The sequence below is a fragment of the Rhinichthys klamathensis genome, unplaced genomic scaffold, assembly GCF_029890125.1.
Source record: "Rhinichthys klamathensis goyatoka isolate OS25496 unplaced genomic scaffold, OSU_Roscu_1.1 h1tg000004l_1, whole genome shotgun sequence".
Classification (NCBI taxonomy): Eukaryota; Metazoa; Chordata; class Actinopteri; order Cypriniformes; family Leuciscidae; genus Rhinichthys; species Rhinichthys klamathensis.
Genome location: NW_026606557.1, coordinates 4,579,722 through 4,596,473, shown reverse-complemented (window position 1 = coordinate 4,596,473; position 16,752 = coordinate 4,579,722). Strand labels below are relative to the sequence as shown.

General features: G+C 38.0%; 2 protein-coding genes and 1 long non-coding RNA gene across 3 annotated transcripts; 1 reads left to right on the top strand and 2 right to left on the bottom strand.

The window, feature by feature from the left end:
- Positions 1–262: 262 nt before the first annotated feature.
- mrpl12 (mitochondrial ribosomal protein L12) lies at positions 263–6,637 on the bottom strand. Its single transcript, XM_056252088.1, has 5 exons — positions 6,445–6,637; positions 3,969–4,161; positions 2,934–3,002; positions 2,124–2,261; positions 263–412 (listed from the first exon to the last, which is right to left on the bottom strand). The coding sequence occupies exons 1-5, from the start codon at positions 6,504–6,506 to the stop codon at positions 296–298; spliced, it is 579 nt and encodes a 192-aa protein (XP_056108063.1). The 5' UTR covers positions 6,507–6,637; the 3' UTR covers positions 263–295.
- Positions 6,638–9,806: 3,169 nt separating this feature from the next.
- zgc:103625 (methyltransferase-like 26 B) lies at positions 9,807–15,895 on the top strand. The gene is made up of 6 exons (XM_056252075.1): positions 9,807–10,066; positions 11,710–11,872; positions 13,841–13,900; positions 14,028–14,095; positions 14,211–14,289; positions 15,511–15,895. The coding sequence occupies exons 1-6, from the start codon at positions 9,867–9,869 to the stop codon at positions 15,556–15,558; spliced, it is 618 nt and encodes a 205-aa protein (XP_056108050.1). The 5' UTR covers positions 9,807–9,866; the 3' UTR covers positions 15,559–15,895.
- On the bottom strand, positions 15,678–16,689 carry LOC130086005 (uncharacterized). The gene is made up of 2 exons (XR_008807193.1): positions 16,312–16,689; positions 15,678–16,281 (listed from the first exon to the last, which is right to left on the bottom strand). It is a non-coding gene; the product is annotated as an uncharacterized LOC130086005 (long non-coding RNA).
- Between the last annotated feature and the right edge of the window lie 63 nt (positions 16,690–16,752).

Sequence of the window (16,752 nt, the reverse complement as noted above, 5' to 3'; positions counted from 1 at the left end):
TCCCTTTGCCAGGGCAGCTCAGTTTCCTGAGAGACAGACCAGCCCAGGACTGAACGTGTGTGTAGCTAAACGACAAATGGACGATCGAGTCAGTGACGGGGTGGTGTGTTTGCAGGCTCAGAGCCTGTCAGAGTTCAGTCAGAGTTCCCCATCCAGTCTCTTGTGGACCAAGTGGTCATTTTAAAGGCATTATTTGTTTTCTTCAAATTCCTTTCATTTTTGTTATATATATAAAAAAACAATCAAAACAATGACTTGACAGGTAACAATTGAAGTAAAGAGCCAGGGCAGATATTCACTCCAGCACCACAGTGCCTCCCGCCGCTTCAAGTGCTGCTTTCAGTTTCTCTGCCTCGTCTTTAAACACATTAACCCGGATCTCCTGAGGTAGGGACTCCACAAGCTTCTTAGCCTGTAATTGGGAGAAGAAAAAAAACAGCAATGAAGGACATTACATCATGATCCAAGCCCTAAATCTCATTAATGGGTTGCAGAATATAGCGAAATTAATTGCTGTCTGAAACCTTTTCACATATTAAAAAACACACCAGAGCCACGGACAAAAATATTGACACTGTCATGTCACATTTATATAACGCTTTTCTAGGTACTCAAAGTGCTTTTACATATAAGAGCAAATTGTGATATTGTTTATCACAAATTGTCGGCTTCTGCTTGTGCACTCGTCTTTTGAGGATTGACCACGGGTTCTCTATGGGATAGCCTGGCCACAGATCCAAACTTTCAATGTAATGATCTCCACGCCATTTCATTATCACTCTTAACCTCGTGACATGGTGCTCCATCAAACTGGAATATGCACTGATCATCATTAAATTGCTCCTGGATCGTTGCAAGTTGTTGGGTCATTCATTGTCAAAAACCAACCAAATTTCAGAAACTTCCCCGGCTCAAATGTTTACCCCATGTCATTTGACTCCAAATCTCAGGTGAAAGTTGTCATTTTGACCCCCTCCACAAAACAATAAATTACTCACTAAATATACATTCATGAAATTTTATATATTTTGGCTTTCTTCTTTATTTATGCATTTCTTTCATCAGAAAAAAAAGATCAAAATCAAAATTTTTAGCCGGAGACCTCTGGTTGAGTTGACAAGGAATGACCCGGTTGTTCTTGCAGGAGATTTTGATACCATTCTTTATTCCTGGCAGTGTTTTTGGGCAGAAGTGTGGCACGACACAGGACTCATGGTAGCGTTCACCTTTTCTTCTCCAGACAATTGATTTCCCAGATGTCCCAAACAGTGGGAACGGCGCTTCTTCAGAGAGCACCATCTTCTGCTGTCCAATCCTTATACTTCCTGCAGAATTTCAGGCTTCTTTGGTGCCCTTCTTGACACCAGGCCATTTCCCCAAAGTCTTGCACTCACACTAACCTGCTGCCAATATTGAGCACAGGCGACACGATACCAGAGCCGACTCCTGACACTCCAGTCCTGGACACGCTGGGACGTCCTGAAGCCTTCTTCACCGCACTTGAACCTCTCTCTTTGAAGTTCTTGATGATCTGGTAAATGGTTTTCAGGTACACTATTCTTTGTAACTATTTCCTAGCATGTGAGGCCGTTTTGATACTAAGTGATGATGGTTGCACTTCTTTTTTTTGGGAGGTAACCATTGCTAACCCAACAACACAATGACTGAACGCACTTCCCTCGTTTTATAGCAATCGGTCTGCTCTTATGATCTAATCAAAATGACAGTGATATTACCTGACTAGTACTTGTTCACACTTTCCCATGTGCTGATATGATTAGTGAAATGATGTTAGCTGGTCATTTTGTACCGGGGCCAGAAAACAGTGAAATTTGGGTTTTAGTGGTAATTTATTTATTTTGGCCAATTAAGCTTTTGCGAATGCATTTGATCACTCTGCACAATAACCTAGAAACAATGCATCAACACTCCAACAACTGAAGCAGCAAACTTTGGGAAACACAACATTTGTCACTGCGAATACTTTTGACTAGACAGCAACTAACTGATGTGCGCCAAAACACAGACTTAAAGATATTTAGATTAGTTCTCCTGCCACAGTGGCCTATAAAAAAAACATCCCTCACGTCATTCACCTGTGAGTTCATGTACCAACACCTTACCTGTACAAGATTTATTCCCTCCATGCAGTTCTTCACTTCTTTAATCAGTTTGACTTTATCAGCCGCCTTTAGTTCTGTCAGTTTGACTGTAAAATGTGTTTTCTCTTTCTTTGCAGGTGCCACGTCCTCCTCTACCGCCTGCAAATTCAGTTCAAACATTAGAGGGGAAAAAACTCACTAACAAAACTGTTACATGGCACTTTTTCCACAAAAAGGACAAAATATGATTTTAAACTCTTAAAATAGAGTTCTTTTTCCAACAAATGGTCAGTAAAAATATGAGATGTTTATTTTTTATATATTTTCTAAGGGGTTTAAACATTTTTGCAACCATTGGGACGCATCTAAACGCAGCTTAAAACCTTGATTTGTGCAATATACAAGCTTTAAGCAGTAATGGTTCAAATTACATGAACACATCATTTACAAATAAGAAACAAAACTTAAAAAAAAAGGAATTAAAAAAAAAACTACACCAGAATGGGTAATAGAGAGTGACATTTTTTAAATAATAACAGAATAGTACAACAAATATGGGACACAGCCATTTCATTTTTTCTGGGTATTACACTTATTTTTTAATGACATTTAAAATCATAAAACAGAGAAAGTTGAGAAAATCAAGAGTGTTGTCATTTCATGCGTTTAAAACAACATTCTGTCCCGGCTAGGTTAATTAAATGTTAGATAATAGCTTATTAAAAATACTGTATGTTACAGTTGACTCCAAAAAAAAAAAAAAAAAAAAAATTATATATATTTTTTTTTAATTCATTTTTTAATTCACAGGGAATGGGAGTACATCTTTACCTCTGCGGATGGTATTGCTGCCACTGAGCCCATCGCCATCATTCCAACATCCTGAATGTTCAGCGTTTTCTGATGGGGACAAAAACACACAGCGTTTTCATTTAAGAATAAGATTAAACCTGGGCAATCGAGTCAATATTCACAATGATTTTGCAGGTGATTTTAAATTCTGCAACACCATGAATATAGTGAAGAATTTTATTTACAAAAGATGTTTCTAAGAGTAATTTTGCAATTCCTTCTTGTCTTGCAATTTATTAAAGAGTTGAAACTTTGATTCTTTTGAGTTTGATTCTTTTCTGTGAATCAGTTCAAACAGCCCATTTACTTTACATAAAAAATACTTTTTACAGAAATCATATACTGCTGAATGTTCTGACAAGCATTTATGGTAAACTAAATTATACTTCAATGTAAATTATATGGAAACGTGCCTGTGTTTAAATATCTTTGTAATGACATTTCAATTCAGTTATACTGAACACTGTACAGTTAAAATTTTAATCAAGTATATTACGTTTGCTTTATTCAGCTTATAAAAATAAGTGCACTTTTTTGAAACACAACAAAATATTATTAAAAATAATGAATACAATGTACTTTTAATTAGACATTATTTACAATGTGCATTTTTAAAGGTTCAAGTATGCTAATGAACAGTCATGAAAGTGTGCTCTTTTTAAGTGCACTCAAGTGGCCTTTTTTCATTAATATTATAATAATATCTACAAGGTTTGTAAAAATATACTTTTAACATTTGCGGTACACTACAAGTGCACAACTTGTTGTGTCATCACTCAAAAATGTTCACAGTATTCCCAGTTAAAATAAATGTAGACAAACATAGTGTATTGTGTGTGTGTGTCATATCTATGATATAAAAATACGACTGTGTATATTAATTAAAATGATTAAATATCACTCATCCTTCGGTTCATTTAGTGGGAAACATAATTTGACTGTTTTTAACTAGATTTTTACTGTATTGTATTTTATTTCCTGCATTAAACAGTGTCCACACACAGTGCGCTGTACCTTTAGTAACTCGTTGAGGTCGGACACTTCTATGAGCGTGAGGTTGGCGATGTCACTGACGAGCTGTTGGATTTTGGGCGAGTATTGCTTGGGTGCCCCATCAAGAGGAGGCGTAGTAATGGCACCGGACGCACTGACAGGGCCGGTCTTGAGCGTTCGCAGGGCACACAGTGCTGTCGTCTGTAGCTTGTGTCTGTGAAATGTGTCCATTCACACAACAATCATGAGCATATAAAGCAGCAACATCATATCTATAGCAAAAAAATAAATGTGTTCCTGTAACACAGTTAATACTCCAAATAATGGGTCTCATTCATGAAACACGAGCAGAACGAATTTGTGTGTAAATCGTGTGTAAAGTGGTTCTGGCGTAAATTTTCAGATTCATTAAAATGTTCGTATTTTCCAAATGTTAGTTGGTACACAAGAAATCTACACCTGCTCCCAGCCACGCGTAAATAGTGCGCTTAACACCCGAACGTTTTGCTCATTAATAACTAAGGCTGCATTTTAATTCACCTTAATCGGGTACATATTTGCACAGCATTTAAAAAAAATATTATATATAGTAATTACATACGTTTTTTCTTATTATGAGAGCCAGTACTAGCATCTGCGATGGTGGTCCTTCTCCAGTTTGAATACTATTTTTCCGAAGTGAACTAATTCGTTTTTTGCTCTCAAGCTTAATGTCGAACCATTTTCTTCTCACTTCTGGGAATGTTCGATTAACAGATGAAACTCCATTAACTGCATCTGTAATATGCTGCCAAGCTTCCTTTTTTTTAGGACCCGATACGCCACTATGTACGCTGAAAAAAAATGTGGCGTTTTGAATGAACTTCTGATAATAAAACTTCAATTTCTGCATCTGAGGATTTTTTTTCCATTCGCATTCATGTCATAATATGATGCTCATATATAGTTGTCAGTCGGATTTAATGGGTGGGATTTATGGTAATTGAGAATGAGCGTGCACGCGCATCCCATTTACGACTGATTGGAATTCATTAACACACACACACATTTCACTATCACATCTGACGTTTACGAAGTATTTGTGAATCAGGAGAAGAGTTTTCGGGAAGGTCTCTTTACGCGCAAATCACTCGCATATTTACTCGTATATTTACTAATGTTTCATGAATGAGACCCAATGTCTTTACTAGTGATTAGTATGATTTTACCATTCGAAAGTTTGGGTCAGTATTGTTTTCTAAAGAAAGATCATGGTTTCCATAAAAATATTGCACAGCACAACCATTTTCAACATTGCAAATAATCAGAAATTATTCTTGAGCTTCAAATCATCATATTAGAGTGATTTCTGAAGGATCATGTGACACTGAAGACTGGAGTAATGATGCTGAAAATTCAGCTTTGACCTCAGGAATAAATTACATTTCACAACATATTAAAGTAGAAAACAATTCTTTTAAAATTGTAAAAATATTTTACAATATTCCTGTTTTTACTGTATTTCTGAATCTGATCAAACAAATGCAGCCTTGGTGCACAAAAAAGACTGTTTCAGAAACTTGTATATTATATACATTTTTGATTGTACTATAATGGATATGGATACACAATTTTGGTTTTCACAATTTCTTTTATGATTCAGGAAAAAAAAAATTGAAACTCAACATTTGTTTTCATTGAATTGCATTATAAATATACAGCAGGATCCAAAAGTCTGGGACAACTAGTGAAAATGCTGACTTTTTTTTGTTGTTGTTGCATTTTTCACTACACAATATATTACCAACGAGCATAGCAATTTAAGTCAACAGCTGCATAAACATGATGATCATGTTCACGGCCATGCTTTTTGAGGATCGAGAGCATCAATGAAAGAAAGTGTTGCAGCAAAGCCTCAGTCGGACATGTAAGGTTTTGTAACTATTATGAATGGTTTCTTAGCCGTGCTTGTGTACCCACTGCTGACCTTTAGTACAGAGCAGTTCCCACGGTCAATGTCACATACATTTACTTACATTTGACTAGAGACCCAGTAACAGAAAATATTAAAAAACGTACCAATTGTGTTACATCACAACTGTTTTTTACTCATTTCAAATTAGCTTCCGGCTGTAAATGAACAGACAAAGCCCAGATTTGCATGCTCTGCTCTCTATACATATCGGTTGAATGACCACTACTAGACATGCATAAGAGGAACTTATACACCTGTGATTCATTAACAGAAGTCACGTGACCTTATACGTTGCGGTCATTCTTGATTAGTTATTAGATGCAATATCAAAGCGGTGCATGAATTAAACTAACGTTACACTCCCTCACTTCTGACGGTCAGCGATACATGCATCTGATCTGACGCAGAATAATAAAGATGCACATCACACAGTTATGATCTTAAGATCTGTGCGTGTGTGTTTTATTGACAGGGATGCCTGTAGTGTGTCAGTCCTCTGCCCTTGAGAGGCGCAGGGGGGTTGGTTTAGTCTCTGTCTCTTACCGGTGTGTGTTTGCCGCGGCCCGCAGCGCGATCCGGACGCAGTGTCTGCTGCAATACATCATGACCCGATTCCGTGGGCGACCGAGCAGTGTGTGTGTGTGTGTGTGACTGAGACTGACTGGCTGTCGGTCCTCCTCTAACAGAAGCACATGGCGTCCTCCACCGGCGCTTCCTGACCTACCCACAATGCATTGCGACGGAGGGACAAACTTTATTTAAAATACTCCTGTCACAAAACCTTTTCCATAAAGGGATAGTTCAGCCAAAAATGAACATTATATCATCATTTACTCACACTCAAGTTGTTCTAAACCTGTATTGAGTTTATTTGTTTTGTTGAACAAAAGATATGTTGAATAATGTTGTTTACCCAGACTGTTTTTGGTCCCCATTGACTCCCATAGTATTTTTTTTTTCATACTATGGAAGTCAATGGAGACCAAGGGGGTAATCCATCGACCGGATGTTGAAGCCCGCCGGGTGCCGCCATGTTGTAGCAGAACTTCACTTGCGTTAGCATTTCCATTGAATCCCATTCATTTTGGCGTCACTTTGACAGCGAATAACTTTACATCTGAGGCGTTTAAAGACTCCATTTGTCCATTATTTATTTCTAAAGAAACACGACAATGTATAAAGGGCTCCATTACCTTCTATGTTACATTATGGCCCCGTAGAAACAGATTTAGTAAAAATAAGCTAACGATTGCGTCATAACCACTCGACTCTCTGTCGCGCTGTACAGAAATTACCGTACAGACAGCAGGAGAAGCTCGCAGGCAATCGGGGGGACGTCCCGTCAAGGGAGAAGCCCATAGATAATGAGTCCATAAAAGCAACGGAATACTTACTCCTGCTCACTCACGCCAAAGAACTCTTTGCTCAAGTTCCCCGTCTCTGCAAGATTAACGTTGGCAATTTTCACGCACAGCTACTAGAAGATTCACGTCTGTCAGACAGGTTGCTCACGTCATCAAGCTTAGTTTGAGTCGGTTTGAGTCTGCGCGTCAGGAACGGAAGTGCTCAAAAATCGCTAAAAGTGGGCTTCAACTGTCTCAACTGAGTTCCAATGAGATCGCTCTGTCCATTTCTTTTACTGTCTATGATGGAGACCAGCAACTGTTTGGTAACTGACATTTTTCAAAATAAGAAGCACATACAGGTTTAGAACAATGTGAGTTAACGATGACATCATTTTCGTTTTGGGGTGAACTATCCCTTTAATATGCCTATATTTAAACTAAAATAGAATCTGTAAACAATGGGCAAGAAATATTCAATATGTATCGGAATAAAAACCTAAATGGTCTCAATTGAGATGCAGTACAAAAAGTAAGGTTTCTCAAACAAATCCTAGAAATATCCTATTTAGCTAGCCACTGACATAAAATAACTTTATTAAATAATATTATATTATATTAAAAAAATATTAACTTTAATTTGTATGGATCATGGGCCTTTTTAGACTCTTTGAGAAACAGGCTATTCTCTCTAGAGAAGACATCACCTTATATTAACCTAAATTTTAATTAAAATATTTTAAAACATTTAAGATGCTAAATTACATAATAAACCATAAATAAATATAATGATTGATTGATTGACTGATTGATTGATTGATTTGATTAATTGAAAGTTAGCATAGAGGCCATATATGGCTATTTGACAATTTCATCCACCAGATATAATCAACCTGAAAATGTGGAGAAATGTTAAAAATGCATTTTCCTGCCCCTTTAAAATAAATAGCTAAATTAAATATATATATTTAATTAAATATATAATATTAAAACAAAAATTCAGAAATGTTCTGCATGTATACACACTATAGATGCTCCCTAAAAAAGTATGACTAAGACTCAAATCCTTCCCATTATAAACTGACATAAAAAGTGGAACTTTTAATGATCTCCATCATTACATTTGGACTAAGTTCTTCGTTTAATGTTTTATATGTGTAAATTGCATATCAGTTTTTGTTTCAAGGAGCTCCGCCATCTTGATGTGACCAAAATGGCCACCATGTAGGCTACATTTAAATAGCCTAAGTAAAATAAAATAAGAATATTAATAATAAAAACTATAGTTTTAAAATACCAATACAAGGTAAACATTCTGAAAACCATTTGAGATGGATTAACCAATAGAAAAGCAAAGAATCAACTGATGTTGGAATCTGATAGATAGCTAAACAAAAAGGTTAGGCTATTTAAAGGTCAGCTATAAAATGTTATTTGCATTCTCCGTTTATTTCTTTGTTATCATTTTATAAATGTTGAGGCGTTTGGTTATGCAGATCTCAAAGGGGAGGAGCAGACAGAAGCTTCTTACCCGTGTAATCTCCTGATCAATCTGTCCATCACTGAGCTCTTCCACTGCACCGACTGAGCTACAGCACAGCGTGAGTATCAACAACACATCTCTCATGTGTCTCTGCATTCTGCTCCTAAAATTATAAGCTATTACTGTTCTAAGTTTTACCAAAAAACGACTTTATTAAAAGTGACCAACCATTTTTCAATTAATGGAAATTAGCCTATATTTTTGACATGTCATGTGGAGGGCTGTATGGAATAGATTTGTCAACAAAGGACAGATAACGAATATCAAAGTGTGTAACTTGTCAAAATGCATCAGTGAATTATAAAACGTTTTTGTTTATTCACACATATATGCAAATATATCCATGTATTAGAAAACTAGGTTGCCACATAATGTCCCCATTTAGAGTAATCCACCTCTTTTATATCATTTTTATTTTATGGCATAATGTGTCATTTAAATACTACAAAAAAATAGCAAATTCAAGCACTGCCGCCACTGTTATATTTCACATATGATAAATCGAGATTAAATGTTATAATGCTTTATTATTATTATTATTATTATTTTCCATTACTTTTAAGTCAGCATGAAATGGAAATTGCTATAGTCTTTTCTTCCCTATTGTGACGTGTGAGTGAAACGGCTTCTCGAACAAGAACCAATAGGGCGGGCTTGATTTTGTCCTTGATATTGATTGGATGGTTGTGGTTTGCTATTGGCTGATCTCATGTGAGTGACAGGTTGCCCCGCCCTCACGCCAGTAAACACATCATCAGAGAAGGGAAAGTTGTTTTGATTAAAGATTATGAGGACACTTGAATAAAAAAAAAAAATGTGGACAGGTAAATCATTTATAATAAAAATAAATAAATAATAATCCATTTTGATTTCATGGTGACTTTAATCTTCATTTACAAATGAAAGCCTTACTGATCAATGGTGCCGACCGTCCCTTTGCGCCTTTGTGGTGATTTTGCGAACTGGTCTGTATTTACCGCCTTGTGGCGATGGCTTCGATCAACCACTTACTCTATATAAAAACAAATGTTCAACATTCAACAAAAGTATATGTTTAATATTCCTTTCTGTTGCAGATCATGCTGCTCTCGCCGGCGGCCGAGCGGAGTCAGGACAGCTTGCTGTCGGTACTGTGGGAGATTCTGGAGGATCAGTCGCATCGTGAGCTGTCTGGTCTTGAGTTAGGATCCGGCACGGGCCAGCATGTGGTGCACTTCGCTCAAGAAATGCCCTTTGTCACATGGCAGCCGTCAGACATCAAGGAGGAATCCCGAAACAGGTACACAGGCTGCTGTCTTTACTGTGCTATTATGAATGTCACTACTCTTATATACACTGTTGAAAATAAAGGTTCTTCTTTATTGGCATTTATGGTTCCATGAAGAGCATCCATGAATGTTTCCATTCCACAAAAGGTTCTTTATAGTGGAAAAAGGTTCTTTAGATTTTTAAAGTCCCCCTGTAGTCAATAATTTCATCCCTTAAAACTCATCACCAAAATGAAAAAATTCTTAATGCCTTAAAATAGCCTCGTTTAGTATACGCAGTTATATGAATATGCAAATGAGCCCCGCCTCCACTCACTCACACCAGGTCAGAGATCCACTTGTTGACGATCACACGTTGATCTGATTGGTTACAAGGTAGTTTGTGACGTCAGAAACACCAGCGATTTCAAACCGTGTTTTTGAGACTGTCTTTGGTTCACTGCAGTTTTAAGGAGCAAATACTGTCGACTTGTGAATTTACACATGGTTTAGACATACACTCACCTAAAGGATTATTAGGAACACCTGAAAAGGGAAAAACATCCAGTATGCGGCAGTCCTGTGGGCGAAAATGCCTTGTTGATGCTAGAGGTCAGAGGAGAATGGGCCGACTGATTCAAGCTGATAGAAGAGCAACTTTGACTGAAATAACCACTCGTTACAACCGAGGTATGCAGCAAAGCATTTGTGAAGCCACAACACGCACAACCTTGAGGCGGATGGGCTACAACAGCAGAAGACCCCACCGGGTACCACTCATCTCCACTACAAATAGGAAAAAGAGGCTACAATTTGCAAGAGCTCACCAAAATTGGACAGTTGAAAATGTTGCCTGGTCTGATGAGTCTCGATTTCTGTTGAGACATTCAGATGGTAGAGTCAGAATTTGGCGTAAACAGAATGAGAACATGAATCCATCATGCCTTGTTACCACTGTGCAGGCTGGTGGTGGTGGTGTAATGGTGTGGGGGATGTTTTCTTGGCACACTTTAGGCCCCTTAGTGCCAATTGGGCATCGTTTAAATGCCACAGCCTACCTGAGCATTGTTTCTGACCATGTCCATCCCTTTATGGCCACCATGTACCCATCCTCTGATGGCTACTTCCAGCAGGATAATGCACCATGTCACAAAGCTCGAATCATTTCAAATTGGTTTCTTGAACATGACAATGAGTTCACTGTACTAAAATGGCCCCCACAGTCACCAGATCTCAACCCAATAGAGCATCTTTGGGATGTGGTGGAACGGGAGCTTCGTGCCCTGGATGTGCATCCCACAAATCTCCATCAACTGCAAGATGCTATCCTATCAATATGGGCCAACGTTTCTAAAGAATGCTTTCAGCACCTTGTTGAATCAATGCCACGTAGAATTAAGGCAGTTCTGAAGGTGAAAGGGGGTCAAACACAGTATTAGTATGGTGTTCCTAATAATCCTTTAGGTGAGTGTATAAACAACATTAAAAGCTGGATTTTCACCACAGGGGGACTTTAAAATGTTCTTCACACTTAGAAAAAAATTGTTCACTGTTCACTGAAAGGTTTTTGAGGGACCAAAAATGTTTTTCTATCTATGACAGTTTTGGAGCCTTTATTTTTAAGTGTGTATTATGGAATGATCTGGGTTTTGAGCGTAACGTTACTCTGCTGCAGTATCAGAGCTTACATTGGGGCCACTAAGGTAAAGACAGCACTGGAGCCGGTGCATCTGGACGCCAGTGAACCCTGGGAGAAATGGGCAGGACTGCCACGAAGCTCCTGTGACATTATCATAGCGATCAACCTGCTCCAGTACAGCCCCTTCAGCACTGCAGAGGTATGACACACATACACACACTGATCTGCTTTTACACGGATTTACATGTGAAAACACAGAGGATGAATTTCCCCTAAACAGGGTCTTGCAACTCTGGACAGTCCTGCAGCCTTCTTCATCATGATTGCACTTATCAAATATCCTACAAAACGTGAATATTATGTAATTATATTACAAGTACATTACAGTTCAGAAGTTTGGGGGTATGTTATTTTAAGAATATTTCTGAAAGAAGTCTCTTATGTTCACCAAGGCTGCATTTATTTGATCAAAAATACAGTAAAAACAGTAATAGTGTGAAGTTTTATTACAATTTCAAGTAACTTTTCTATTTTAATATATTTTAAAACGTTATTTCTGTGATGCAAAGCATCATTACTCCAGTCTTCAGTGTCACATGATCCTTCAGAAATGATTGATCATGATTAAAGGCACACTATGCAGGAATTCCGTTTTTGTCAAACAGCGACCCCTAGAGTCGGTGTGGAGTACTTGTATTTAATGTTACTGTCATAAATACCACTCACGCAAAGCGTCTCTGCCATAGACTGGTCTCTGCACTCACAGCCTGATACCCATTTGAAGCTGTTATATTAAAGGTACAAATCTTGCATAGTGTGCATTTAAATAAGAGATCTAGCACTAAAATGTGTTTTTGAACTCAAGTTGAGCGCTCGTGTCCGCTGCTATCAGTGTCATGGATACAGTGTTCTCTGTGGCGCGCAGTCTTCACTCGGACGCGCTCTTCAGTCTATCGCAGTTGCGGAGACTCTCTATTCATTCCGGTGAAATCACAAAATAAAATGCACAAAAACGTGTCCCCGCTTGATATAGACTGTAACCACTGATGAACATATTCAGTTTTGATGAGAGAGAAAAAACTTAGAACCTGTAACCTCTGACACGCTTGGCAAAATATCTACCACTAGACCATTAAAGAACTCAAACAAAACTTGCGGATCGATGCATTTATTTACGGGTTGAGCAGAGAGGCTCATTCTCTTTTCTTTTTCCTAGTCTCTTCTGACCGCGTTTTCTTTGCTTTTTCCATCGTCGAGTATCATGTCTGAAATGCGCGCAAGTGTCTTCGTGCTTCATGTTGTGGTTGATGTGTGTGACGTCGTTGCCGTAAAGCATGTCGTGATTCTCGCGGGATTTGTTGGGGGCGCTCCTCTCAAACTTGCATTGCTGGTTTTTCCAGCGGCGTCCCCCCCGAGCTTTACTACCAGGATGATTCGCCCTACTATGAGTTTGTTTACAACCGAAATGACTTTGAAGCTGTTATATTAAGGTACAATAGTGTGCCTTTAAGGGGGTTTCCCCGTGCCCTGATTGTCATTTGTCAGTTGCGTCTTGCTTCTCCACAAGAGGTTTCAGTCCTTTCAATATAAAAGTATTTTCTACTGACTGACTCACTCATAGACAGTCTTTGCCGCCATCTAATGGCGAAATGTAACTTCTGTTGCTGTTTACGGTCAGGGACTATATTTTTCCAGCAGAAGGAAGGCTTTTAGCGATTTTACTTCATGAAAGTTGCATTGATACATATTTTTTGGCTTTAATATTTGTATTGTGTGCAGGTAACAGTTTAATAAAACGGTTCGATCGTGCCTAACAACCCCCTTCAGCCGTGACTTATTCACGATACAGCACCTCTCCTTCCTTATTGCTTACGTCTTCTCAAACAAGAACAAATGTAGACTTGATTTTGTCAATGGGGAATTGAATGGATGGTTGTGGTTTGCTATTGGCTGATCTCATGTGAGTGACAGGTTGCCCCGCCCTCACGCCAGCAAACACATCATCAGAGAAGAGGTGTTGCTTTTGTTTAAAGATTATGAGGCACATTCATTAAAAAAAATAAAGATGTGCATGGATAAATCGTTCATAAATACCGCAATATTCCATAAAAAACAAGAACTGTCAAACAAGAATTTGATTTCATGGTGACATTAATGTAATCCACAGGGTGTGTTTAAAGGATCTGGGCAGATACTGAAACAGAACGGCCTTCTAATGACTTACGGAGTGAGTTAATCTAATTTCTACATGTTGTCCAATATATTTTTAATTAACAACTTAGTTATAATCGCTTTTTAATACAAGACAAATCTCAGTATAAACATCATAACCTTGTGGAATGAATGTCTCTCAGCCGTACGCGATCAATGGCACCATCACTCCCATCTGCAATGAACACCTGGACCAGACGTTACGCCAGATGTGGGTTTTCACAATCTTATTTCAAGATTCAATATACTGGTAGCCTATTTATTGAGGTATTAGATGAAATATGCAGACGATGTTTCAGGTGCACTGCTTACAAACCCTGTCACAGGAATCCGGAGTGGGGTCTTCCAGACGTCGATGTGCTCCGACAGCTGGCCTTCAGTAATGGAATGAGGATGGAACGAATGGTGAGGGACGCTCAATCTCATTTTTGAAGCCTTAAAGGGGTCATATGATGCTTTTTAATGTTTTCCTTTTCGTTTAGTGTGTAAATGTGTATGTTCGTACATGTATAAGATCTGCACAATGACAAAGCTCATAGTCTCCATCTGAAAAACCAACGACTTTATTAACCGTTTGTGTTTGCAATTGCTTCTGAAGCCTTGGAAGTTAACGATTATGGATAGGGGCGTTACATTTCTGACAAACGCTTGATGTTTTTGGCCAATCACAACACACTGGGTCTTCTGGCCAATCAGAGCACTATGGGCTTTTCAGAAGGAGGGGCTTCGTAGAAATCAAGAGTTTCAGACTATCTGGGAATAAAGGTGTTGCAAAAATGTACAGTATGTGAACATTAAAGCATGTTAACCTATTCTAGTACAACCAAGAAACAAAATAATGAACCTAACCAAAAGTCACGCCTATTTTTAAGACCATTTTGATTTTGAACCATACAACAATTAAGCAACTTTTTCTCCAATAATTTTAATTATCATAATGCATCTGAATGTTTATTTTTTCTGTAATTCTCATTCTCAGTGATGATTTTCTTTTATTATTCACATTGCAATATAATACTAACATAACATACACATTTAAAATGACTACGGTTGAATTCACACTGCAGTAATGAGAATCCAAGTCTTTTTTTCATGTCTGTGTTAAACAGTAATGAGGATTTAGGGGGTGGAGGGTTGTATTTGCTAAATTATGATGAAAATAATGTAACAACACACTAAATCTTAATAATCTTAAATACATGCTTAATTTTTACTTTTTCCTCTTTTCATTCATACTTCATTAAAGTCCCCCTGTGGTGAAAATCAAGCTTTTAATGTTGTTTATATGTCCATATGGTGGATCTCTGAGCTGCTGTGAGTGAGTGGAGGCGGGGAATATTTGCATATTTATAGAACCGCATGACTAAAGGAGGCAAGGGTGTAGAGTTACATTCAAGCTATTTTAAGGCATGACAGATTTGTCATTTTGGTGATCAAAGATGAGTTTTAAGGGATGAAATTATTGACTACAAGGGGGCTTTAAGCAAAATATAATTCCTCATAGTGATATTAGAAACATGAGAAGGACGTTCTTGACAGGTTTCTTGCGATCCACTGATTCCTGTTGATTGAAAAACCCTAAAGACAGAATATTAATAACCTGTAATTTGCTTCATTATTCAACAGATTGAGATGCCCGAGAGCAACAAATGCCTTGTCTTCAGAAGACTGTAGCAAATCTGTTCATTAAGAAAACGGATCCGGTTTCCAGGATAAAACGGCCACAGCGCTTCACTTCCCATCATTAAACTCAGTTTCACATTCTGTCAGTACTGTAAAACACACAAACCGGACAGATTTACATTGTTTTATTGTGCACATACTTTCAGAGACAAGAAAAGAAACATTTCCACTAATGTATGACCAATAAAAGAACAAGATATTTATTAAATATGATTTTAAAATGACTTCTTTTTAAGATGAAGCGGATCAGTATGGAACAAAGGTGATATTAAAGGGGTTACAGAAGTCACCGGTTGTGTGTGTTTGTTACAAACATGCACCGTTCAAATCATCCAATAGCTGTCCATCTCTCCTCAAAACCATCCACAACCACTGTTAAAAATAGACTTTGTCTGCCATCGATTTGATGCTCAATTCTACACTGCGATTAATTGGTAATGAAACTGCGGCTTTTGAGATGGACTGATTCATCTGGTTCTGAACCCCTGGCTGATCCACATCGAGCAAAGATGTCTTACATGCAGCACTTGGAAACCCCAGCCCGTTTATCTGGATCTATTCCATTGGTGATATGCAAATGGCAGTAAAGTTGACATCTCATTGGCTGGTAATTATACGACAGAAGCCAATGTGTCCGCCATCTACCGCATAAATCATTAGTGAGGATTCCACAACACTGATCCTAAACTCAGAGCTTCTGACGTGTTTCTAGAACTGCAGACGATGGTTTTGTCACACGGAAACCAGCACTGGAATGTCACGTGATCTGGAAAATGGTGTGTGACGCCTCAGTGACCTCTGCTAAAGCCAGCAAGTCTCGTATTTGAAGAAAACAAATGGCTGTTACATATTCACTCATGCAAACACATTTTAAGAAAATATGAGACAAAGGATGGTTATGCCGTCTTTTTAAATCATATCGTGTTTCTCTCTCTATAGTACGAATGACTACGCATAAGCTCGGTTTTATTAGGAAAAACTACATTTGAACAAATCTAGAGAGAGGAAAGATAGCAGTAGGGTGAATCTCACAAACATGTCCAGGTCACGTTTTAATGGAAGCTCATTTCTGCTACATGAGGAAAAAAGATTCATGCTTTGGTAAATCATAATTATGACATTACAAATTATGAGATGCTAAGTCATAATTATGAGATACAATTTAACATCCTAATTTCAACTTAA